The following is a 26,959-nucleotide window of genomic DNA, read 5'->3' on the forward strand; positions in this document are numbered from 1 at the left end:
TTGCACTTGTTAATGTTAATATTAAGTGATAAAGTCATAAAAGCCAAAAGCTGGTTTTGCTTATTTTTTTCTCATTGGGGTTGTCTGCAATTGGGGAGTAGTAGAAATTTTAAGGGACTGTAAAAGGCTTTAGATCTTCGGAGTGTGTCTGTTTTACTTTCAAAGATTTTATTTATTTATTCATGAGAGGCAGAGACACAGGCAGAGGGAGAAGCAGGCTCCGTGCAGGGAGCCCAATATGGGGCTCAATCCTGGATCTCCGGGACCATACCCTGAGCCGGAGGCAGCAGCTCAACCTCTGAGCCACCCAGGTGTCCCATCTTTTTCTAAATTGTTAAGTAGAATTTTGCACATGCCCCCAAATTTTCTTAGCTAACATGGTCTATCATATTTTGAATTACTGTATATGGTTGAATTTCAGGTAAATAGATGTTAGGTATACTGCTCTGCACTAAGAGGGAGGCGCAACTGCACAGTCCACTGGTTGCCTCTGATGGTGGGAGGGAATTGGCTTAGCAGTTGTCTGGTTTCTAGGCCTAGGTCATAAAATATTCATTTCTCTTGATGAATTACTGATTTCTTTTAATGAAGAGTATTCTCCATAAAAATAAGTCAGGTATTCTGTCGGTTTTTTAACGCTATTCATTTGCAAATTACTGTTCACATTATTAAATTGTGGTTTATGGTTTATGTAGCATAATGGAGAAGTAACTAAAGGACTAAATATATGGAAATAATGATTCAGTTCCAAATATTTCAATTCATAGCCATTATTGTTAGTAAAGTAGACATAGAGTATGTTCTGGAATTGGTAGTGGTTGCACAATTGTGAAAATATACTAAAAAGTAAGTTGTACACTTTATTTTTTTTTTAATTTTTATTTATTTATGATAGTCACACAGACAGAGAGAGAGAGAGGCAGAGACATAGGCAGAGGGAGAAGCAGGCTCCATGCACCGGGAGCCCGACGTGGGATTTGATCCCGGGTCTCCAGGATCGCGCCCTGGGCCAAAGGCAGGCGCCAAACCGCTGCGCCACCCAGGGATCCCTGTAAAAGAATTATTGAATGTTAACAAGGTTATATATGAATCCAAAGACAATACTAAAGGAACTATTTCCATTTTTAGAATATTGTAAAAACTCAACCTGTGTGCCTTGTGTCATGTGGCATACATAGTAAGACTAAAGGCATGTCTTTTATTACTTATCCCAGGCCTTCTGTAGCTGTGCTACCCAATATGATTGCCACTACCCACGTACAACTATTTAGCATTTGAAATTTGGTTGGTAAAGCTCTGGAAACGAATTCTTAGTTTTAATTCATTTAAATTTTATTTTATTTTATTTTTTTTTTTAATTTTTATTTATTTATGATAGTCACAGAGAGAGAGAGAGAGAGAGAGAGAGAGAGGCGCAGAGACACAGGCAGAGGGAGAAGCAGGCTCCATGCACCGGGAGCCCGATGTGGGATTCGATCCCGGGTCTCCAGGATCGCGCCCTGGGCCAAAGGCAGGCGCCAAACCGCTGCGCCACCCAGGGATCCCTCATTTAAATTTTAATAGAAAAAAAAAAAAATAAATTTTAATAGTTACAGTGTGTAGTGCAGCTGCGCAGTGTAGTGTTGTGTTCATTTCCTTAGGGCCTGGAGGAAGAGATTTTTTTGTGTATACCAGAGTTTCTATATTGATTACTGAGCAGTATGTTTTTCCAGCTTCATTTATTGGGTATCTTACATACTGTATAACTCACCTATTGTAAATACAGTTTGATACATTTTAGTAAAATTTATACAACTGTGCAAGTTGCAATCCAGTTTTAGAATACCTTCAAAAGTTACCTTTTGGCTATTTGCAGGTTAGTCAGACCCAGTTATATAGGCAGCCACTGTCTGTATTATTTTGTCATTTCTAGAAATTTCATGTAAATGGAGTAATACATTTTTTTGTGTCTGGCTTTTTTCACTTGGCATGCTTTTGAAGCTAACCTACATTGTGTGTATCAATTTGTTCCTTTTGGAATAATTCACATTTGAGGAACACCTGGGTGGCTCTGGTTTAGGGGGTGATCCCAGGGTCCTGGATCGAGTCCCATATCAGGGACTCCCTCTGCCTGTGTCTCTGCCTCTCTCTCCGTGTCTCTCATGAATAAATAAAATAAATAAAATATTTAAAAAAGGGGATCCCTGGGTGGCGCAGCGGTTTGGCGCCTGCCTTTGGCCCAGGGCGTGATCCTGGAGACCCGGGATCGAGACCCACGTCGGGCTCCCGGTGCATGGAGCCTGCTTCTCCCTCTGCCTGTGTCTCTGCCTCTCTCTCTCTCTCTGTGTGACTATCATAAATAAATTAAAAAAAAAAAAAATGGTATTAAAAAAAAAATATTTAAAAAAAATAATTCACATTTGAAACTATTGAAAATCATCCTGTAAACAACTCACAAGTTTCATGAAACAGTATTTACCCATTTTGTTTGTGGAGTAAAACTAAAAAAAGGTAGCGTGGAATGCTTAAATAAAACAGAGAATCTCAAAGTAACCAAGTGAAAATTAGGGACAGTCACTTCTGTCTTTGTTTTTTAAAGATTTTATTTACTCATGAGAGACAGAGAGGCAGAGGGAGAAGGCAGCCCCCCACCCCCACCCCCACCCCCACCCCCCGAGCCTGAGGCGCCACTCAATCCCCGAGTCCGGGATAACAACCTGAGCTGAAGGCAGATGCTCAACCACTGAGCCACCCAACTTCCCCAGGACAGTCACTTTTGATGTAGTGTGCACTTTCTTGTTTATAAATTTCATGCCTGTCTGGAATAAAGGAGAATATTCTAGGACTATCAGGCATGTCGTGGGATGCATTTATGTTAGTGTTTTACTCTTTAATGTAAAAAATTTCAAAGACAAGTGGAAGATTATAAAGAACCTCCATGTACACCATCATTCAACTTCAGCAGGCCCATATTGTGGGCCATCTCTCTCCCACTCCCCTTCCCACATTGTTTTGAAGCAAATTCTGCATAATAAGTAGGTGTCGTGAGCATGCTAAGAAGGTGCACACACAACTTGTGTCTTTCCACAATGTCAGCTTTTATCCCCCCACAATGTCAGCTTTATTCTGTTTCAAAGCAAGGTTAATATAATTGTAACGCAGGATTCCAAACTGACATTTCACTACCTGTTTAACTTTGCTTCTTACACATCACAGAGAGCTAAGCACAAGACCCTTTAACACAACAAACGAGATAGAACAAGAACAAAGGTGATAGAAAATTAATGCAGTCTTCAGTTGCACAGGTGAAATTGGGCCTGGGTCTGTTCAGGGTCAGCTCATGGTACTAGTTGATTATTATGTTCAGAGGTCGGTTGAGGTAGCTACGGTGGCAGCTGCCTTTTTGATGTGGTCAGATGTAAAACGGTTGGCTTTACGAAGGTCTTGACAGTTTGCTGCAAAAATCTTTCATTTTATTTATTTATTTTTTAATTTTTTAAATTTATTTATGATAGTCACACACACACAGAGAGAGGCAGAGACACGGGCAGAGGGAGAAGCAGGCTCCAATGCACCGGGAGCCCGATGTGGGGTTTGATCCCGGGTCTCCAGGATCGCGCCCTAGGCCAAAGGCAGGCGCTAAAACCGCTGCGCCACCCAGGAATCCCAAAATCTTTCATTTTAAAAGAGATTTAAAGGACGCCAGGTGGCTCAGCAGTTGAGCGGCTGCCTTCGGTCCAGGGTGTGGTCCTGGAGTCCTGGGATTGAGTGTCACATTGAGCTCTCTGCAGGAGCCTGCCTCTCACTCTGCCTGTGTCTCTGCCTCTCTCTCTGTGTCTCTCATGAAGAAATAAATAAAGTCTTTGAAACTAGCATACCATAATGGTAAAGATTTTATTTTTATCTTTTTAAATTTATTTATTTATTTATTTATTTATGAATGAATGAATGAATGAATGATAGTCACAGAGAGAGGCAGAGACACAGGCAGAGGGAGAAGCAGGCTCCATGCACCGGGAGCCCGATGTGGGATTCGATCCCGGGTCTCCAGGATGGCGCCCTGGGCCAAAGGCAGGTGCTAAACTGTGCCACCCAGGGATCCCTGGTAAAGATTTTATTTTATTTTTTTTAATTTTTATTTATTTATGATAGTCACACACAGAAAGAGAGAGAGAGAGGCAGAGACATAGGCAGAGGGAGAAGCAGGCTCCACGCACCAGGAGCCGGACGTGGGATTTGATCCCGGGTCCCCAGGATCGCGCCCTAGGCCAAAGGCAGGCGCTAAACCTCTGCGCCACCCAGGGATCCCCCTGGTAAAGATTTTAATGGCAATAACTCTACCCTCTCTATTTGGAAGTGGAAATAATTCCATCTTGATCTAAAATGGTAAAACTTGAGATGGACTTCATACAAATGTTTTTAGATTTCTCTGTGTGAAAATAATGCCTAAAATTTAAGGTGTATTTTTAAGGAAATATAGAAGTTATTTCTAATTTTATTTTATTCAGACTATCTTAATTAGTAATGTTCTCTTCAATATGTGACAGCACAATTGGGAACATAGAATAGCAGGGTTTTATTTGCCATAACAGTCTTTGGAGTACCTTTGAGTGGTCATGAATGTTTTCATCATATTTCCTTTGTTACTTTAAAAATGTTGATAATATTTCTTGAATATACCGATTGTAACCCAAATGTTATCTTCAAATATACTTGCTTTTCTACCAGGAAAAAATGTAAATTTTACTCATGAGTCATGTCCTCTGTTTGATACATATCCTCTCAATAGTTCCTGAACTTTGGGTATGGCTAGTCACATTATCTGAACAAACTATTTCCAAAAGTCAGGACTATTTTATAAACCTCCTTTATCAGAAAATACCTGAATTAATGTTTCAGTGCATTTATGAGATTTATTGGAATATCTTCTAATCCTAAAGTTCTTATAATAGGCAGAATAAACTGTTAGAGGCTTGTAATTTTTTGTAGGTGTGTAAAGATTTTTTTAGTAAACTCCACACCCAACATGGAGCTTGAATTTACAGCCCCGAGATCGAGTCTCATACTCCTATCAACTGAGCCAGCCAGGTGCCTCAGCTTGTAGTGTTGTTTTTTGTTGTTGTTGTTGTTTATAAAGATTTTATTTATATATTCATTCATGAGAGACACAGAGACACAGGCAGAGGGAGAAGCAGGCTCCATGCAGGGAGCCTGACGTGGGACTCCATCCTGGGTCCACAGGATCAGGCCCTGGGCTGAAGGCAGTACTAAACCACTGAGCCACCCCGGGCTGCCCCGTTTTTTTTTTAAGAATTCATTCATTCATTCATTCGTTCATGAGAAACACAGAGAGAGGAGAGACAGAGACAGACACAGACACAGGCAGAGGGAGAAGCAGGCTCCCTGCAAGGAGCCCGATGTGGGACTCGATCCTGAAACCCTGGGATCACGCCCTGAGCCAAAGGCAGATGCTCAACCACTGAGCCACCCAGGTGTCCCCAGCTTATAGTTTTTTAGTATAAAACACTGTGCTTTGGGATCATTTACAGCTCTTACTTTGGTTTGTAAGTTTTTCAGTTAAGTTTATTTTGACCAAGTTTTCAAGTTCTGTAAATATATCAATTCAGCTGTGTGATTAAATTTAAACACAAAAAATCCTAAAAATCATCTTGCTACACTTGTCTGACAAAAATTAAGTGCAATTTGCAGTGTTGTATTATGTTTTACCACAAAAATACATATCTGAGTGTAACTGGGCAATAAATTGTACTGTGTAAATATTGTGATGATACGGATTTGATGAAATGTTTATTAGTATAGTTTTAAAATTACCAGCTGGGTCTTTCCCCCCATAAGAAGACATACATAATATTTGTATGCACTTTATTTCACTAAATGTAATAGACTGTTATTTTACACGTTAATTAAACTTCCCATCAATTGTAAGGCATCTCAAGTTCAAGGATGTTAAAAATGAGGGAAATGCATTTTAGGCTTGATTCTACCCTATGTTATACTTGGGCACTTGACCTACTACACTGAGTATTGAAGAAAGTATAGGGAAATAAGTTTTATTGACTATTTAGGTGAAACTAACAGGCTCTCTTGAAGGCAAATTGTTAGCATGTCTCGTGTAAAGTAATGCATTTCCTATGTGATCAATTAACTCTACTTCCAGTAAGTTATGTCCTATAGAAATATAACATATATACATACACATCTGATTTTGAAGGAGAATAAGGAAAGATGTTTAGAGTAGAAAAACCCTAAACGTCTATAAGGGCATAAAATGATGGTATATTCATACAATGCAATTCTAGGTTGTTAAGACCTAGAATTGAGTCCATGTTATGCTAAATGGTATAGTGTGATTCCTAAAAGTATGCATAAATAAAATGTTAAAACTGTCAAAAAGCCTTGAAGAATATATATTACCTAAATGTGGACTGTTTAATGGATTTTTTTTTTAAGATTTTATTTATTTATTCATGAGACACACAGAGAGAAGCAGAGACATAGGCAGAGGGAGAAGCAGGCTCCATGCAGGGAGCCCGACGTGGGACTCGATCCCGGGTCTCCAGCATCGCGCCCTGGGCTGAAGGCAGCGCTAAACAGCTGAGCCACCTGGGCTGCCCCTGTTTCATGGATTTAAAGAGCCCCCCCCTTTTTTTCTTTGCATGATAAGTTTTAACAGGATATGTCTTAAAATTGATGGTATCTTGGTTTTAGAATCCATAATACATCCACCTTAGGATAATTGTATCAGTAAATAAAACTTATTCCTTATTCTCGAAAATAGGCAAATAAAGTCTTTTGATGTTTAATAAATATATGCTTTGTGAAGGGGTTAGTATCTCCTTCAAAGTAGGAAGTTTTCAACAAAGACTTCAACTTAATTCCATCCAGGGACGCCCCAGTGGCTCGTTGCCTCTGCCTTTGGCTCAAGGCGTGATCCTGGAGACCCTGGAGTCCCCGGATCGAGTCCCACATTGGGCTCCCTGCATGGAGCCTGCTTCTCTCTCTGCCTGTATCTCTGCCTCTCTCTCTCTCTCTCTCTCATAAAAAAAAAAATAAAATCTTTTTTTTTTTTTTTTAAGGATTTTATTTTATTTATTCATGAGAGACAGAGAGAGAGAGAGAGAGGAAAGGCAGAGACATAGGCAGAGGGAGAAGCAGACTCCATGCAGGGAGCCTGATGTGGGACTCGATCCGGATCTCCAGGATCAGGCCCTGGGCTGAAGGCAGCGCTAAACTGCTGAGCCACCAGGGCTGCCCAATAAATAAAATCTTTAAAAAAAAAATCCATCCAGTTATTAAATGGACTTCTTGAGCTACTAATTTGACCAAAACTGTATGGTAAGAAAACTGATTTGTTATCTCAATGACAAAAACAGCTTCCACCACTCTCATTTTACATATGCAATTGTACTTGAAGTGTGTAGTTAAATGTATGCCTAAGCTATGCCACTTAAATAAAATTATTTAAATATTTGTTACAGGTTTTGAATGAGAAGAAACTTCAAGAGGTTGATAGTTTGTGGAAAGAATTTGAAACTCCAGAGAAAGCAAATAAAATGTAAGCCACCTTGAAACAAAAAATTTAGCAGTTAATGTTTAGTTGGTGTTTGTTTTTGGTCGTGGTGTTTTTAAGATTTTATTTATTTTAGAGAGTAAATGGAGGGAGGAGCAGAGGGAGAAGGACAAGCAGACTATGGTGAACAGTCTGACATGGGGCCTGATCCCAGGGCTCTTGAGATCATGTCGTGAGCCGAAGTCAGGGGTCAGATGCTTAATGTAGTGGGCCATCCAGGCGCCCCTGTTGTTTTAAGTAATGACTATACCCAATGTAGGGCTTGAACTCATGACCCCTAAGATCAAGAGTCACGTGTTCTACTCACTAAGCCAGCCAGGGGCCCCAAGTAGTGGAATTGTTGAATAAATTGTAGTATATCTATAGATCTCTTACTGACTTGGGGAGAGGTCGGTGGCATACCGAGAAAACCATGCTTCAGAATGATATGTATAATGTGCTCCCATTTTTGCAGCGTTCTTATATATGTGTGCATTTATGGAAGCCTAGGGAGAGATGAGCAAATGCCACTTCAGAAGGGTGGGGGTGGGAGGTGAGGCAGAGTAAGATGAAATTACTGCTTTTCCTACCATCTTTGCCTTAAGTGTGTATTTAAGGGATCCACCAGGGTTTTATTCCCTGGCAAGTAAGAAAACTGGCCTTAAAACAATACTACTTTAGACAAAATAGAAGACTGGTTTTTCTTTATCAAGGGCTGTATGCTTCAATTGGCTGAGTTACCCTGATTCATTGTTGTCAATGATGTATTCTTGTTGGAACTGAATATAAATGATCTAACTCAAATATTCGTCACTACCACTGAGACAACAATGAGTTATGAATTAATCATATATATTTATTTCAATATAAAATGTTGCTTTGCACATACCTTTAATGGGGAGGAGGTATAAAATAAGGGTAACAAATTAGATTTGATGATAAGGTTTTTTTTTTTAAGATTTTATTTATTCATGAGAGATACACAGAGAGAGGCAGAGACACAGGCAGAGGGAGAAGCAGGCTTCTCACAGGGAGCCCGATGTGGGACTTGATCCCAGACCCCCAGGATCACACCCTTGGCCGAAGACAGATGCTCAACCGCTGAGCCACCAGGCATCCTGATTTTAAGCCATTTCTTAATAGCATTTGTACTAGATGGACAAATCCTTGTTGTGAGATTCCTGACTCAAGAGGGACTCTTAATACCTTTTCTAGGGTCTCTTCTATTCTGTATAGTAAAAGGATCTGTGTCCAGCTTTAAACAGCAAGAGGTTATGTTGAAGCCATAACATTTAGAGAAACTGGTTGTTTTAAGAATAATTTATCTAATTTGGCACCCTGATACCCAGTGATGGGAAGCTTTATTTTATTGGTGTGTGCTTTGGAAACAATCCAAACCTGTTTCCTAAATAATATGGCTTTTGCACAATCAATATGCCCTCATAACTTTTCTTTTTTTCCTTCTAGAGTAAAGCTAAAACATTTTGAGAAATTTCAGGATACAGCAGAAGCATTAGCAGGTAAAGTGAAAGACTAGCTGTTTTGGTTTTGTGCTTAATCTTTTCAATTTATTATTCATATCAAAAGATTATTTGCTTCAGTTGCCTGAGTTAACCTTATTCAATGTTGTCAATGATGCATTCTTTTGGAATTGAATTTAAGTGATCTAACTCAAATTCGTCGCTACCACTGAGACAACATTGAGTTAGCTTTTTTTACCATAGGGCTTGTTTCCCCCCCCATGTGATGAGAGGTGAGAAGTGGTTAAATTGATCTCCCTGTGGAAACCAACAGCATAATGCTGAAGCACAATTCAGTAAAAGCTGTTCTACAAGGGACCAAGGTAATGTAGTCAAGTACACAGCTCTCTGATAATTTTAATCCAAGGGTAAAATTGAGAATAGCCAGGATTCACAACTGAAATAATAATAAAGCAGCTCTCCATGGGTATACGTTTTTAGTACAAAAGACCACAATATTAAAAGTTTTAGGAAACTAATAGATTTTTGTATGTGTGGGGTTTTTTGTTTGATTTTTTTGTTTTTAATGCAGAAACTACAGAGGCTTGAGTTAAGTATGAAGGGGGCATGAAGAATGGATGACCCCTATCCTTCAGCTAGTCCTCATGATGGGAGAACAGACAAAGCAATAGGGCTTATTAACTAGGCTTGGCTTTAGTAGGCAGTTGGTCTCAAGATTTTTTTTTTTTTTAAGATTTTATTTATTCATTCATGACAGAGACGGGGGGGGGGGCGGGGGGGGCATAGGGAGGAGCAGTCTCTGTGCAGGGAGCCCAATGTGGGACTTGATCCCGATCCCGATGTGGGACTTAATCCCGGGTCTCCAGGATCACACCCTGGACTGAAGGTGGCGCTAAACCGCTGGGCCACCAGGGCTGCCCTCAAGATATTTTTTTAATGTTAGGGAAAACAGGAATACTAGATAAATTCAGCTCATAGATTTTTCAATCATTTAAGTTCCGTATATCAAATCAGCTAACTGCTTGGTGGTATAATTTGAAATTGTAGGACCATAAGGAAAAATATGGCATATAATTAGGCAAGAATTTCACAGACACAAATAATTTTGTTCATCAGCCCCAAGAGAGTGGTATAATTCTCTTACTAAATTAGGAATCTATCTAAACATGCTAGAATATATATATGTGTGTGTATATATATTTTAAGATTTTATTCATGGGAGACACAGAGAAGCAGAGATAGGCAGAGGGAAAAGCAGACTCCTTGCAGGCAACCATTGGGATTTGATCCTAGGACTCCGGGATCATGCCCTGAGCAGAAGGCAGATGCTCACCTGAGCCACCCAGGTGTCCCAACATGCTCGAATATTAATGAGCTACCCTAACACTGGCAGAAGGGTAGCTGGAGGAATACCTAAAAATGGGGTCAATTTTTAAATTTTATTTCATTTATTTATTTGAGACAGGGAGCATATGAGTGAGGGGAGGGTCAGAGGGAGAGAGAAAAGCAGACTCCCACCGAGGAGGGAGCCCAATGCAGGGCTCATCCGAGGATCCTCAGGATCATGACCCAAGTTAAAGGCAGATGCTTAACTGACTGAGCTACTCAGGTGCTCCAAATTTTTTAATTTTTAAAAATAGTTCTAGGACTGTTTCATCAGTAAGTCAGTAATTAAAGCCTCATTAGGCCACTAAAGCACAAATATAATTTTTGCCTGGATTTTTTTTTTAATATTTTTATTTATTTATTCATGAGAGACACAGAGAGGCAGAGACACAGGCAGAGGGAGAAGCAGGCTCCACGCAGGGAGTCCGAAGTGGGATCCCGGGTCTCCAGGATCACACCCTGCACTGGAGGCAGTCAGTCAACTGCTGAGCCACCCAGGGACCCCCCTGTTTTTGTTTAAGTACTCTCTACATCCAACTTGGGGCTTAAACTCCCGGCCCCAAGATAAAGAGTCACATGCTGGGATCCCTGGGTGGCTCAGCAGCAGTTGAGCGCCTGCCTTCGGCCCAGGGCATGATCCTGGAGTCCCGGGATTGAGTCCCACATTGGGCTCCCTGCATGGAGCCTGCTTCTCTCTCTGCCTGTGTCTCTGCCTCTCTCTCTCTCACTGTCTGTCATGAATGAATAAATAAAATCTTAAAAAAAAAAAAGTCACATGCTCTTCAACTGAGCCAGCCAGGCACTCCTGCCTGGAGAATTTTTGAAAAGATGGTTCATCACAGTTTTAAAATTATATGGGTAGTTTTGTTAAGACCCCAAGTGAGATTGTGTTTGCTGCTCTCCAACTGCAGGACATTATTCACATAGGCTGTGATTTGAACTGCTCCTGCTGGAGTTGTAATGTGCAGCAGCCCTCATCCCAAGTGGCTTCTTTGAATTCCTTTTTGCATATTTATTACCTCTTTAATCTTTCTTTGAGATATTTTTGACCAGTCTTTATTATTAAATGGATAGATCTAACTTTTACCTAAAATAAAGCCGGTTTTTACTGTTAACAGCTAATATGTTTATTGTGTAGTGGTTGTCAGATTTGTGCTCATCATTTCAAAATTGTTTTTAAATGCTTGAAACAATCCTTCGGAGTAGATGTTTTAATCACTATTGATAGGAAAACTGAGGGTTGAGGGGTATATCTCCTTTTCCTCCTGAGCTCTTGGTATTCCTTAAAATAAGGTTAGGTAAATGGGCAAAATGCCAGACTAGGCGAGAATTTTATTTATTTATTTGTTGTTTATTTATTTATTTATGAGAGACACAGAGGTAGAGACTCAGGCAGAGGGAGAAGCAGGCTCCATGCAGGGGGCCCAACATGGGACTCAATCCCGGGTTTCTAGGACCAGGCTCTGGGCTGAAGGCGGCGCTAAACTGCTGAACCACACAGGCATCCCAAGTTGAATTTTTTTAAAAAAGAATTTAAAGGCACTTGGGTGGCATAGTTAGTTGGTTAAGTACCCATCTCTTGGTTTTGGCTTAGGTCAGGAGATTGAGCCTGGCGTCGAATTTGCTTAAGACTCTTCCTCATTCAAAAAAAAAAGACTCTTCCTCTCCCTCTCCTGCCCCCACCCCGACAGGCACATGTTCTCCCTCTTTCTCCAAAATAAATAAATATTTTTTAGAAAAGAATTTATATTGGTCCTAGAAGTTCATATATACCATTTCTATGGAAAGCTTTATTTTTACATTCTAATTTTCAAATTGCAAATCTTCCAAACACTACAGAACAGTTTGGTAGCAGCCTACATTTGAATGAAGTGGGAAGATTATTAGGGGATGCTGAAAAGTGGCTGGTGAAGTAGAGAAAAGATTCAGTTTTCCCCCTTAACCTTGTCACCATTTCTGTCATCTTTTAAAAATTCCTATTATAAAGAGTAATGAACAGGTTTTTAATAATAAAGGGAAGGTAAATGTTAAATCTAAAATAAGTAGAAGTTTTTGCTTACAAGAAATCTTCGTGTTTTGTTTTGCTTTGTTTATTCACGAGAGACAGAGAAAGAGACCTAGGCAGAGGGATAAGTAGGCTCCCTGCTGGGAACCTGATGTAGGACTCGATCCCGGGACCCCAGGATCACACCCTGAGCCAAAGGCAGATGCTCAACCACTGAGCTACCCAGGTTCCCCCCCCCCCACTTTTATTTTTTTTTTAACATTTTTATTTACTTGAGAGAGAATGAGAGAACGCATAGGAGCTTGAGTGTGGGGAAGGACAGAGGGAGAGGGAGTCTTGATTCTAGGACCCTGAGATCATGACCTGAGCAGAAAGCAGATACTCAGTGGAGCCACCCAGGCACCCCACAAGAATTTTTTTTTTTTAAGATTTTATTTATTTATTCATGAGAGACATAGAGAGGCAGAGACATAGGCAGAGGGAGAAGCAGGCTCCATGCAGGGAGCCCGATGTGGGACTCAGTCCCAGTACTACAGGATCAAGCCTTGAGCCCAAGGCAGAGGTTCAACCGCTAAGTTACCCAGGTATCCCAAATTTTTTTTAAAAAAAGGAAAACACTAGGTTAAAATAGATGATATGGAAGACTAAGAACTAGAAGCTAGAAGTTGAATAAAAATTTTAATCACCAAAGATTAAAAACTTGAAAGAATATATAACTCTACTTGAAAGGTAGATTGTGCGGAGTCAGTGTTATACAGTGTGTAAAAGGTTATAACCTAACAAAATAGCTTGAGTCTCAGCTTCTTAGAGTGTGGTGTAAGAGCTTGTGGTAGCCATATGATTTTTGTCATTACCTTTCATCTTCCCAGATAACGGATGAAATGGATTTGTAACTCAAATGGATTGAGATGTGGTCAGGAGGAAAGAGAAGGTACCTGGCTGATTAAGCATAAATTGTCTGGCCTTAGAAATTGTGGCCAACTCCCTTCCTGGCAGGCGTACTTTTTTTTTTTTTTTTTTTTTTAATTTTCTTTATCAGAGGTTGAGAGAGGCAAAGACATAGGCACAGGGAGAAGCAGGCTCCCTGTGGGCAACCTGATTCAGGATTCGATCCCAGGACTCCGGTATCATGACCTGAACCAAAGGCAGACACTCAAATCACTGTACCACCCTGGCATCCCTGGCAGGCATACTTTAAATTTAGCCAAAACCCTGACAGATATCGGATGAGGTATTAGTCCATGTGGGTCCAGAAGATCCTAAGTCTAGGCCTAGGAAGGGTGAGAGTTATAAAGCATGAGATTTAGAATCTGCCAAAAAAGAAAAGCAATCTCAAATTGAATAGGCTGCCTCTTTGGGAGTGAGTTATCCATCACTGAAGGTTTACAAGCAGAGGCCTGATAACATACCTGGATTTGGAATTAGCCAAGGCCTCCACAACCCTCCCAAGTGAATACACTGCTTTTTTCCAGTGTTGACAGGATTTTAGGTTATTTCACAGAACATCAGGCCAGTCGGTCTACAGTGACATTGGAGACTGGATCTGTTTGTCACTCTAAAATAGACTGTTTCTAACATTTTATGGTTCTAGTTCTCTCTGGGTTCAAGAGTAAATTTTATTTTATAAAACAAAAGGAATGCTGTATCAGCTTTAACACCTAGTTCTAGAGCTGAAGTGAGGGTGGGAAGATCAGATGAGATTGTGAAATGTGTAACTCTTTCAGTGTTTTTTACATTTATCATTTAATTTTAGAAGTAATGTTAAATTCAGACTTTTTGGAAGGAAGTGTTTATTTTGCTTTATTTTTTAAGCTTAAATGACATGAAGTTCTTAAAATTAAAAACCTGAGAGTTAACTCTTTTTTGTTTTCCCTTTTCTAAAAAGCATTTACAGCTCTGATGGAAGGCAAAATCAATAAACAGCTGAAGAAAGTTCTGAAGAAAATAGTAAAAGAAGCCCATGAGCCCCTGGCTGTAGCTGATGCTAAACTAGGAGGGGTCATAAAGGTAAATATTTTTCATGCCTGCCAATCAGAACTCACCATATAGCATTGGTGACTACAAAGCCTAGCCTTTGTATATTTTTCCCTAGGCTACAGAGTAATTGATTTCCAATATGATTATCAGGGCTAAGAACATACAAATAATACCTGTTCATTGTAGAAAATATTAATGTCCCCAAAAGTGGTAAAAATTCGTTTTAACCTTGTCACCAGAGTTATGTTAACAGTATGTATATCCTGCTATGTTTTTGTTTAGTCACATTTCTTTTTCTAGCAACAGAATTAAAGACCTGATGATTTTTTTTTCCTTTATTTATTCATGAGAGACAGAAAGAGAGAGGCAGAGACACAGGCAGAGGGAGAAGCAGGCTCCATGCAGGGAGCCCAATGTGGGACTCAATCCCAGGTCTTCAGGATCATGCCCTGGGCTAAAGGCAGACACTCAACCGCTGAGCCACCCAGGTATCCCTTGGTTTCAGCTTCTGTTGTGAGATTGAACCCTGTGTCAGGCTCCGTCAGGAGTCTGCTTGTCCCTCACCCTGCTTCTCCTGCCCCACACACTCTTTCAAATAAATAAATGAAATCATTTAAAAAAAATTCTGTGTAGGGCAGCCCCTGTGGCGCAGCGGTTTGGTGCTGCCTGCAGCCTGGACTCGATCCTGGAGACCCTGGATCGAGTCCCACATCAGGCTCTCTGCATGGTGCTTGCTTCTCCCTCTGCCTGTGTCTCTGCCTCTCTCTCTCTCTCTCTCTCTCTCTCTGTCTCTCTGTCTCTATGAATAAATAAAGTCTTTTTAAAAAAATGGTTTCTTTAAAAAAAAAAATTCTGTGTATAACTTTTTGATTCCTCAAAAACTTTACTGAAAGCCTACTATTGACCAGAAGTCTTACCATAACAAATAGTTAACCCGTATTTGTATGTCTATTAGATATTACAATCTTAACTTACTACATCTCTAACTTAAAATAAGTTAGAGAAAAGAATGTTACTAGGAAAATCAGGAGTGCCTAGCTGGCTCAGTAGGTGGAATGTGTGACTCTTGATCTCAGGGGTTGTGAGTTTGAGCCCCACATTGAGTATAGAGGTTACTTCAAAATAAGTCTTTTTTAAAAAAAGAGAAAGGAAATCAGACACCTGGGTGGCCCAGTCACTTAAGCATCTGACTCTTGATATTTACTCAGATCTTGCTCTCAGGGTCATGAGTTCAAGCCCCATGTTGGGTTTTACGCAGTCATGGAGCCTATTTAAAAAGGAAAAATCATAAGAGAAGGTACATTTACAGTACTGTTCTGTGTTTATCAAAAAGAATCTGCATTTAGTATTCCTACAAACATTAGAAAAATGTGAAATAATGGGAAATACAATTTTTTAAAATGAGAAATACTTAAATCTGCTATTTTAATATGTAAATGGTTTTAGGAGGGCCACCTGGGTGTCTCAGCGGTTGAGCATCATCTGCCTTTGGCTCAGGGCATGATCCCTGGGTTCTGTGATCAAGTCCCACATCAGGCCCCTGCAGGGAGTCTGCTTCTCCCTCTGCCTGTGTCTCAGCATTCTCTCTGTGTCTCTCATGAATAAATAAATAAAATTTTTAAAAAAATAATGGTTTTAGGAAAATTTTATTTCATTAATACAGATATTCTTGTTCTCATAGGAAAAGCTGAATCTCAGTTGTATCCATAGTCCTGTTGTTAATGAACTTATGAGAGGAATCCGTTCCCAGATGGACGGATTAATCCCTGGGGTAGAACCACGTGAAATGGCAGCTATGTGTCTTGGATTGGCACACAGGTGAGATTTACTGGAAAATAAAGTCAGTTTATTGCTGTTTAATAAGCAGTTGTATTGCACTGTACTTTAAGCATACTACAATTACTAATTTAATTCTTATAATAATCTTATGAGGAAAGTAGTAATATCCTCATTTTATAATGAATATGATGCGCAAAGTCCATTCACCTGCTAAGTGATAAAGCCTGGATTGGAATCCAGGCAGTCCCCATCATAGGCATTCTCTATTTTTTGTTGAGTCCCACAATTCTTGGGCCTTTTTCCCCACCTCTGATCTCTGCTGAATCATTTGCTGTCCTTCCATCTTTTCATCTCCCCCAATTTTTTCATCTGCTGTTGTCTCCCTCTGTATCTATAATGTTTGTTTTACTTTGATTTTTACTGACTCTTTATTTTTATTTTTTTAAGATTTATTTATTTATTTATTTATTTATTTGTTTGTTTGTTTATTTATTTATTCGTGATAGACATAGAGAGAAAGAGAGGCAGAGACACAAGAAGAAGAAGCAGGCTGGAGCCTTCATCCAGGGACTTCAGGATCGCGCCCTGGGCCAAAGGCGGGCATTAAACCACTGAGCCACCCAGGGATCCCCTTTACTGACTCTTTATAATGCAAAGAGAAGCTCACTCACTTATCATGTTTAACCAAAGAATAGGCATTTCTCTGTACTATAATGTGTTCTGAAAAGCTTGGCATTCTATGAAATTGCACTAAAATAACAGGGTTTTTCATTGAGAAAGATTAAAAGTAGACTACTCAGAACCTATGTAACTTTATACCAGAGCACTATCAAAAATAGCCCTTTATATTATTAATACAGTTAAAAAGGATACATTAAGGGACGCCTGGGTGGCTCAGCAGTTGAGCCTCTGCCTTTGGCTCAGAGTGTGATCCCAGATTTCTGGGACCAAGTCTCATAGTGGGCTTCCTGCATGGAGCCTGTTTATCCTCCCTCTGCCTGTGTCTCTGACTCTCTCTCTGTGTCTTTCATGAATAAGTAAGTAAAATCTTGAAGAAAAAAAAAGGATGGTTAAATTTAGATTAAAGGAATAAACAGAGGCTTGTACTTTTGTACAAAAAATAACATAAATCAGTGAAAGGGTTAAAGCTGCTGAGTTACAAAGATGAGCAAAATGCATGAAAGTTAAGAGTAACTTTGTAACGAGCATTTTTAAGAGTGCAGGAACTGCTAAACTGAGTTAAGATCCAAGTTTGTGATTGACATTGTATAACAGTAGTGGTTCCTTAATCATTGACAATTAAATATTCCTTAGAGGATATTTGGCAACATCTAAAAACAGTTTTAATTGATACAAGTGGGGTCATGTCTCTACTAACGTAATGGATAGAGGCCAGGAATATTGCTGAATATCCACAATGCACAGAATAGGTCCTATGCCCCTACAACAAAGAATTATCAGGCCTACATTGTTAACAGTGCCAAGATTAAGAAAAAGTTATGTATAATACTGTTCCTTCATGGCTTTCTGTTTTATTTACCTGCTGATATAAAGCATTGTAAAAATACTATATGAACCAAATGATTTGTACTAAACAGCATTATCCTGTTTGACAAATTCATGTTTCAGACATATAGGGTATAGCAGGACCTGTGTATTTTCTTTTTAAATGTGTATTTCCTGATTTTGCATATTCTTGTTCAAATGGTTTCCTATATTGGGAAAATTAAAATACAGCTCCAAGGAGAGGGACTTGGGTTTTAAAAAGTATCTTAAGATGTGAATTAGTTTCATAGATGCTATCAATAACTTCTTATTTTCCCCTCTTATATCCAGCTTGTCCCGATACAGATTGAAATTTAGTGCTGATAAAGTGGACACCATGATTGTTCAGGCAATTTGTAAGTATAGTACATGTAAGGTCTGATCTGTCCATTCATCATGACTTTTTCTTGCTGCTAAAACTATATCTTTTACGATTTTATCAGTGAGGAAGAAAAGGAGATTCGTGGGTTTTTTATTTGTTCGTTTTACGATATTATTTATTTATTTGAGAGGCATGAATGGGGGTAGGAGCTGAGGGAAAGGGAGATGCAGACTCCCTACTGAGCAGGGAGCCTGATATGAGGCTTGATCCCAGGACCTGAGATCATGACCTGAACTGAAGGCAGACGCTTAATCCACTGAGCCACCAGGTGCCCCTAGAATTTTCAGTGGTGAAGTAAATAAGCTGGAAAATGCAGAATAGAAAAGGGAAGCCACTCCTAATTTGACTAGTTGGAGATAATATAAATTAACATTGGTGATGTTAACAGATTTGTCTTTTTCCATGAAGTAAATCAATAGATGGGATCTATTGTGTTGTACTTCTGCTTTTTTTTTTTAACTTGGCTTTATAATAGGTCATTCTTCCATATTATTAAGTGAATCAACTCCTAACAGTTTCCAATTTTAAAAATTCCTTTAAATGGCAATTGCACTTCTGGGTATATACTCCAAAGAATTGAGCGGGTACACACACCAAATACATACACATCTGTGTTTGTAGCAGCATTATTTGCAGTAGCCAAAAGATAGAAATAATCCACATACCCACAAACGGATGAATCGATAAACAAAATAGGGTATATACACATAATAATTATTATCTTTAGACCTTAAAAAGGAATGAAATTCTGATGCATGTTACAAAATGGATGAATTTTGAAAACATGCTGAGAAATAAGCCACGCAAAAAAGACAACTGTTGAGTGATTCTACTTATGAGGTACCTAGAACAGGCAAATTCATAAAGGCCACAAGTAAAAGATATTACCAGGAGATGGGGGGAAGGTGGGGATATGGTGTTATTGTTTAGTACTTACAGACTTTTCCCTTGGGATAATGAAAGAGTTCTGGAAACGGGTAGTGGGTGATTGTTGCACCGAAACCTACAATTGAAAATGGTTAAAATGGTAGATTTTATGTATATTTTATGATTTTTTTAAAGCCCTTTTAAGTTTTTGGTTTTTTGTTTTTTTTTTTTTCATTTTAATCTACTGCAGCCTTGTTAGATGACTTAGACAAAGAGCTAAACAACTACATTATGCGGTGTAGAGAATGGTATGGCTGGCATTTCCCTGAATTAGGAAAAATTATTTCAGATAACCTGACATACTGCAAATGTTTACAGAAAGTCGGTGAGTAACTTAATTCTTTATTTTTTTAACTTAATCTTTTAAAGCATTGAAAATAACAATTTTTTTAATCCCACAACATGAGTTATAGGAATTGTTTTTTTTCCTTTTTTTTAGTAATTTTTTTCCTTAAGCTTCTCAGAGTTTCTTACAACTTACATGTATTTTGGGTGTGTAGCTGTATTAGTGTCTGTTAGAAACAGTTAACTTGGACTTTGATTTCAATGGCCTGTACAACAGAGAACATGGTTCTCTGATTTGGTTTTTCTTAAAATGGCTTCTTAAGGTGAAATGTATCCCATAGTAAGTTTACCATTAATACAGGCAACTGGACCTGGAATATGCTACTAAAAATAGTGCTGTCCGTACTGTTAGTGTTGTATCCTGTGCCAGTAGTACAGTAATATTAGCAGAACAACTTAAGCATTGTTAATATATAGGACTTCCCAGGGTCATACTACATTGCCGTATTACCACCCCAAGAATTAGTGGCACAGGCTTTAGTAAAATCTTAGCTACAAATTGCCTTATCATTAGTCCTATTTTATGAAGTATTTTGTTTTTAATTCTATTTTATATCTTTTTTGGAGAGAGATGGTGGGGAGAGATTTTAATCTCTAAAAATCAGGCCTTACATAAGGGAAATTAGTAAGTCAAACTTGTTAGCTTTTTGTTTTGTTTAGGCATCCTTTTCATTGGCTTCTCTCTACCTTTTTTTTTTTTTTCTTTTTTGACTATTTGGATTTTATATAATTTGTTGAAGAGTGATTCTCCCTCATCCTCTGCAAACATTCCATAGGCGATAGGAAGAATTATGCCTCAGCCAAACTTTCTGAATTACTGCCAGAGGAAGTTGAAGCGGAAGTGAAAGCAGCTGCAGAGATCTCCATGGGAACAGAGGTTTCAGAAGAGGATATTTGCAACATTCTGCATCTCTGCACTCAGGTAAACTATACACATGGAGAAATTACTTTTGGTGGGACTGGCTATGTAATAATTTTCTGATGGCAATGATGATTTTTAAGCTTACTCACCTGATAAATATGAGGGTGTTCAGTCACTACCTCATCTGATGCCATCTTGATTTATATATTTCAAGGGGGAAATACATACTGAAGTAGGTTGAAAAATACCATCTAATTTATTTGTATTGTTAGCATTGTCTGGATAATGAATTATAAATTCATTAAGACAGAAATAAAGATTGAGTTACTTATTTCTAGCCTTTATGTTTATAGCCTGGAGTGTTCTTTTTTCCTCATTTGGAGATAGCTAAACAAGAATCACAAAGAGGAGGGCTGGCTCAGTCCGTAGAGCATGTCACTCTTGACCTTGGAGTTGTAAGTTCTAGCCCACAATTCGTGTAGAGATGCTTAAAAACAAAATATTTTAAAATCATATGCACAAAAAAGAATCACAAAGAGGATGACCAGTGTCTAGCCTTGGAGTTTTTTAAAAAATAACAGTAATATTGACTAGCATTTTTAGGCAGTGTATTGGGTTGTTTTACATTTATTATCTCATAAAATCCATTAAAACGGGAAACTGAGATAAAGAATGGTTCATTGTTCCGGGATTACATGGCTGACCTATGATAGTTTAGGGCTCCAGTGTGTAAAGACATGTGGTTTTTAAATGATTTTTACATAAGTAATTTATGATGTGTTCATTTTGTTTCTTATACTAGGTAATTGAAATTTCAGAATATAGAACTCAGCTCTATGAATATCTACAAAATCGAATGATGGCCATTGCACCGAATGTTACAGTCATGGTTGGGGAATTAGTGGGAGCACGGCTCATTGCTCATGCAGGTGATGATTTTAATGTAACTTATAAACAGGGATATTTAGAGTAGATTGTTTTCTACTTAGGGTTATCTTTTTCATCTTCAAATTATATTCATTAGAAATTTTAGGTAATAAACAGAAGTAGTTGGTTATAGCTAAGAACTAAGGACCAAGTGTTCAATGATGATTCTAATGTGTATGCCTGATTTCCTTTTGGATAGTGAAGGCATCTTTAGTCACTACCTCTTCTGAGACACTTGTGGTCCGTTGTCAGAAGTTTTTTACCATTAATGAGAATAATCAGATGAATGCAGGAGAATGAAATCAGTTAATGATTCCACTACTAGAAACTTACCAGAATAGGGGTGCCTGGGTGGCTTAGTTGGTTAAGCGTCTGATTCTTAATTTTGACTCAGGTCATGATCTCATGGTTGTAAGATTGAGCCCATCACTGGGCTCTGCTCTGGGCATGGAGCCTGCTTAAAATGGTCTTTCCCTCCACCCTTCCCCCTTGAAAAAACCCCTCATCAGATTAAATAGTTCTCACAACAGGTGATACATACCCTTGTTTGAGAATCTGGTTCACTACTGAATATGCTAATTTTAATATATTTGACATGCAAAATCTTTTAATGAATTTATAATGAAACTTCAGGTGTATATATGGTGATGTTACAAAGAAGGTATGTTACAAAAAATACTGTATAATTGAATATTTGCAAATAGAGTAAAGTACTATTGTTGGAGTCATTGTTCCACTCCATCATAGAATATTTTAATGTATCATCTACATCAAAGTGTCTAAACTAGAATAGCACCTACCTATAACTACATCATTATACAGATAGATATGCCATCCAAATACCCTCAGCTGCAAAATTGGGGTTATCTGGTTGGTTTTGTTTGCATCCATATTTTCGTAGGCTTAACCAAACTTTTGTGGTAAGAGATGCAGGGATTAACAGAAGTGTGTGTTCAATTTTAAATACATATCTAGTGGTTGAGCATTAATATTGGGGGTCTGTTCTGACAAAATCTGTACAGTAAATCTTTTTTTTTCTGTACAGTAAATCTAATAAAGCAGCAACTTTTTTATACCTGATCAGTGTACTTACAAGCATATCTCCTCATTCATACTGTAAACAACAGATAAAGTGTGAGAAAGTTATCACATAGTTTTTCTGCTGAGATGTCTGTCCTTTGTGTGTCTGTTCATTCTTATGTTTTTTTTCCATATCTAAAGTAGAATACTTGATGTCTAAAATCCTGCTGGTATGCTAATAGTATGTAGAGTAGTTAATACCGTCTCTGGCAAATAAGTATAATTGAACTAATAGGTTTAACCTTCAGTTTAGCATAAGCATTCATTATAAGCCTCTGCTTATAGTGCTACATGGTTGAATCACAAATGCTGAGGCTTTCTAGGAGTCAAGACTATAGAATCTGTATTGTATCAGATTTTTATTTACTCTGGTGGCTATAATACTTAGACTATATGTCTTGTGTTTAACACATGGAACTTTTAAATACTTGGAATTGCAATCCTTGTAACTACTTCTTTTCTTTTGAAGGTTCTCTTTTGAATTTGGCCAAACATGCAGCTTCTACAGTTCAAATTCTTGGAGCAGAAAAGGCACTCTTCAGAGCCCTCAAGTCTAGACGAGATACCCCAAAGTATGGTCTCATTTATCATGCTTCACTTGTAGGCCAGACAAGTCCCAAACACAAAGGAAAGGTGAGATGTATTTCTCCTGAGACCGGTCATTTTTTCTTTTTTTTCTCCCCTCCAGATAAGTCATTTCCTCCCTACTCTATAGGATGGAGTAAATTTTTCTACTGCTTCTTTTTCATTAGAGAATGATGATTTCTTGAGCTATAAAAGCACTTTTGTGTAATGAAAGAAAATAACATAAAGTGTTATTGGGGGCACCTGGCTGACTCAGTAAGCAGAGCGTGCAACTCTTGATTACGAGGTTGTTAAGTTCCCAGCCCCATATTGGGTGTAGAGCTTACTTTAAAAAAAAAAAAATTTTTTTTTTAATGAAAAAGTATTACTGATCTTATTAAAGCCATGTTCTTTTGCTGTGTTAGGAGTTTTCTAGAATCTATGTGTTGATGAATGGGGAATGAATCAGAAGTTTTCTGGCAGGAAATCAATTTAGCATCATTTATGAATTATAAAATAATAACCATACACTGTGCTCAACACTTAGTAGGACTTACATGAATCCTCTTACTTATTTTTAAAGATTTTATTCATGAGAGAGAGGGGGGGGCAGAGACACCAGCAGAGAGAGAAGCAGGCTCCACGCAGAGACCCGATGGTGGGACTCAATCCCAGGATTCCAGAATCACGCCCCGGGGACAAAGGCAGGCGCCAAACCGCTGAGCCACTGAGGGATCCCCTACATGAATCCTTTTAATAGCCCTGTGAGATACAGGGTATCTTTTACAGATGGGAAAGCTGAGACTTAAGCAATTTCAAGCTTTTTTGGTAAGGGCATATAAATTAACAGAAACTGAAATGTTAAAAAAAACAAAACCCTGAAATGTTATAAAATTCAGAGCAGATTGATGAAAGGGGTGATGCATTGTTAATTAACCTAAAAGGGGCTACACTTTTTCCAGATGATCTCATGGTGTGGAACTAAGGTCACTGAGTAGAAATTAAAGGAAGACATTAGGATATTTTGAGCTCGTTTTGGACATGAACTACTGCAAGATTATCTCATCCAACAGAACGAATGGGGTTTTGTATATAACCAGTTAGCCATTGAGAGAGATTCAGACATAAAATAGGTGGCTTAAGAGATGCCTGGGTGGCTCAGCTGTTCAGCAGCGTCTGACTTTGGCTTAGGGCATGATCCCTGAGTCCCAGGATCGATCCCCTTGGAGCCTGCTCTCCTTCTGCATATGTCTCTGCCCCCCACCCCATGAATGAATTAATGAATAAAATCTTAAAAAAAGATAGGTGGCTTGAGTTGTATTATATTTCTTGATTTTAAAAAATCCTAGAATGAAAGAGTTGATGTTATGCTTCTATTTTATCATGAATCAGTTACTGATTTTAACATCTCAACTTGGGGTATACTTTAAATGCCTCTAACTTCAAGTTCTCTATTAGATTTCTCGAATGCTGGCTGCCAAAACTGTTTTGGCTATCCGGTACGATGCTTTTGGTGAAGATTCCAGTTCTGCAATGGGAGTTGAGAACAGAGCCAAATTAGAGGCCAGGTTGAGGACCTTGGAAGATAGAGGGGTAAGGACCACATCCTGTTTATTGTAGAAGTGTTATAAAAAATTCATAAACTTTAAGTAATTTATGTACTTACTCATTTCACCTACTAAGCAGTTTTTATTTTATTATACATTTTAGTATGTCTAATATTTTTTGTTCCTGCTACTAAGTTTCCCTTAAATTTACCAAAAATTGTTATCTTTTCTTAGATAAGGAAAATAAGTGGAACAGGAAAAGCATTAGCAAAAACAGAAAAATACGAACATAAAAGGTGAGTACATTTTGGGGAGGATTAAAAATTTCTGCTTGTGGGCAGCCCAGGTGGCTCAGCAGTTTAGGGCCGCCTTCTGCCCAGGGCATGATCCTGGAGACCCAGGATCGAGTCCCACGTCGGGCTCCCTGCAGGGAGCCTGCTTCTCCCTCTGTCTGTGTCTCTTCCTAACCCTTGCTTAAATGCTTGCTTAAATTCAATGTCTCTAATTTTTTCTTTGCTATTTACAGTTTTCCATATTTCTAATTTTTAATCATATAAATATATTTTTACATTGTAATAAATACACATATAGCATATATTTTGGCTTTTCTCTCAAATAATCTCTCTATAGGTACCTCACAACCCCAAAATCAAGACTCTCATGCTCCTTCAGCCAAGCCAGCCAGGCACCCCTTGGCTTTTTTCCCCCCTTAATATTTAACTAGTTCATTTTCAGATGTTGAAAGTAAATATTGTTATTCATGGTTTCGATATAGTATACCATCTATCAACAAAAAATCAATTCATAGTTAATCCACAATGAAACCTGTTTAAAAGACAGAAAAGTCTAAAAATAGCTAAAAGGCATAATAATAAAATACTGAGAGCTCACCATGAAATTAACAAAAGATATGTGTTAGGGTCTGGTAGTTTGGTTATTATTTGAGGTAATGTTCAATGCTGGTAATGTGATGGAAGTAGAATGTAATACACCGTTTCTGGGAAGCACTTTTACAGTATGTCTCCGGATTCTTTAGTCATTAACCCATAAATTCTCACTCAGGACCCATAATTCCTTAAGAATTTTAATAGTAAGATTTTAAACTGGGCAAGGAGTAACATCTTACTGTAAATATTCATATATGTATTTAAATGTACATATTTAGAAAAACTACTTCCTTTATTCTGGAAGGAAATCAAAAGTGTTCCCACTAACTTTATGTTTTATGAATTTTCCAAGTTTTCAACAATGACTATATATATTATATATATATTGTAATTTTTTAAGTCTGACTTGAGGTCTTTAGTTGATAAGTATGGATCTTTGTTTTTTATTATAAATGTTTTTAACGTATAAAAATTAAGCAACCGGGCAGCCCAGGTGGCTCAGAGGTTTAGCGCCTGCCTTCAGCCCAGGGCATGATCCTGGAGACCCAGGATCGAGTCCCACATCAGGCTGCCTGCATGGAGCCTGCTTCTCCCTCTGCCTGTGTCTCTCATGAATAAATAAAATCATTTAAAAAAATAAATAAATAAATAAAAATTAAGCGACCATAAATCTACAAATAAATGAAACATTCCTTACCTTGTTTTGAACAGTTTCTTAATATGCCATTATGCTTGTGACTTTACTTTTTTTTAAGATTTTATTTATTTATTCATGAGAGACACAACACACGGAGGCAGAGACACAGGCAGAGGGAGAAGCAGGCTCCATGCAGAGAGCCTGACGTGGGACTCGATACCAGGACTCCAGGATCACGCCTGGGCCGAAGGCAGCGCTAAACCAGTGAGCCACCTGGGCTGTCCCTGCTTGTTACTTTAAACACATGCACTTAAAGCACCAATTATGAGATTACTTCTTGTTGTTTTAGGCACTTAGTACGTTGAGTTTTTACTTTGCCACATTAGAACAAAAGCAAGCGTAGCCTTTTAGGGAATGTTTATCCATATGTATCCCCTTGTTTTTCTGCCTTTGGGGATTTTGTGATGAAGTATTCTGTGTTAACTTGATTTAGGTATTTTGTTTTTTATTGAATTACCCTATGTTCTGAAACTTGAGTTGCTTCAGTTTTTACTTTCTAGGATAGTCCGTTGGTATAAAGAGATTTTTGCCATTTTCCTCATACTGATTAAATATTTTTCTGTACCGTAGTCATCACAGTGATTACTGACTTAAATCAGAACTCATTTTAGGGCAGCCCGGGTGGCTCAGCGGTTTAGCGCTGCCTTCAGCCGGGGATGTGATCCTGGGGACCCAGGATCAAGTCCCACGTCGGGCTCCCTTCCTGGAGCCTGCTTCTCCCTCTGCCTGTGTTTCTGCCCATCTCTCTCTCTCTCTCTCTCTCGGATAAATAAATAGAATCTTAAAAAAAAAAAAAAAACTCATTTTAGCTCACCACTTCTCTTGAAGTGTGATTGACTTACTTGGAAAATCTGGTTGATAACCTCTTTACCTTTTGGAAACTATTAGTTTTCATAAACTACCCCAAAGCCACTAAATGATTTAAAACAGCATTGTATGCTTATGTAAGTATTATCTAATGGCATTTCCTTTAAACTTCTTTAGAATTATTTCAGTTATAAGTGTTGTAGAGATTTTTT

At 38.4% G+C, this 26,959-nt stretch overlaps 1 protein-coding gene and 4 non-coding genes across 10 annotated transcripts in view; all 5 read left to right on the plus strand.

Moving 5' to 3' along the window:
- The window catches only part of NOP58 (NOP58 ribonucleoprotein), a 31,826-nt gene that overhangs the window by 1,368 nt on the left and 3,499 nt on the right, over positions 1–26,959 (plus strand). For 2 of the 6 annotated variants that reach the window (XM_035710727.2, XM_035710726.2), the window contains exons 2-12: positions 7,479–7,555; positions 9,017–9,069; positions 14,307–14,428; positions 16,080–16,216; positions 18,014–18,078; positions 19,222–19,356; positions 20,153–20,298; positions 21,041–21,167; positions 22,715–22,878; positions 24,268–24,402; positions 24,591–24,652. In XM_035710727.2, coding sequence (XP_035566620.1) covers positions 7,479–7,555; positions 9,017–9,069; positions 14,307–14,428; positions 16,080–16,216; positions 18,014–18,078; positions 19,222–19,356; positions 20,153–20,298; positions 21,041–21,167; positions 22,715–22,878; positions 24,268–24,402; positions 24,591–24,652 — 1,223 coding nt within the window. Of the gene's footprint in view, positions 1–7,472; positions 7,556–9,016; positions 9,070–9,211; positions 9,393–13,290; positions 13,353–14,306; positions 14,429–16,079; positions 16,217–18,013; positions 18,079–19,221; positions 19,357–20,152; positions 20,299–21,040; positions 21,168–22,714; positions 22,879–24,267; positions 24,403–24,590; positions 24,653–26,959 lie in introns of those variants that run through there. The other 4 variants (XM_049106655.1, XM_035710728.2, XM_049106656.1 and 1 more) reach the window with 4 other exon arrangements.
- LOC112656832 (small nucleolar RNA SNORD70) lies at positions 8,296–8,384 on the plus strand. Its single transcript, XR_003134695.1, has one exon. It is a non-coding gene; the product is annotated as a small nucleolar RNA SNORD70 (small nucleolar RNA).
- On the plus strand, positions 9,169–9,254 carry LOC112656833 (small nucleolar RNA SNORD70). Its single transcript, XR_003134696.1, has one exon. It is a non-coding gene; the product is annotated as a small nucleolar RNA SNORD70 (small nucleolar RNA).
- Positions 20,356–20,434, plus strand: LOC112656837 (small nucleolar RNA SNORD11B). The gene has a single exon (XR_003134700.1). It is a non-coding gene; the product is annotated as a small nucleolar RNA SNORD11B (small nucleolar RNA).
- Positions 21,317–21,400, plus strand: LOC112656836 (small nucleolar RNA SNORD11). The gene has a single exon (XR_003134699.1). It is a non-coding gene; the product is annotated as a small nucleolar RNA SNORD11 (small nucleolar RNA).

Source organism: Canis lupus, chromosome 37 (assembly GCF_003254725.2).
Source record: "Canis lupus dingo isolate Sandy chromosome 37, ASM325472v2, whole genome shotgun sequence".
NCBI lineage: Eukaryota > Metazoa > Chordata > Mammalia > Carnivora > Canidae > Canis > Canis lupus.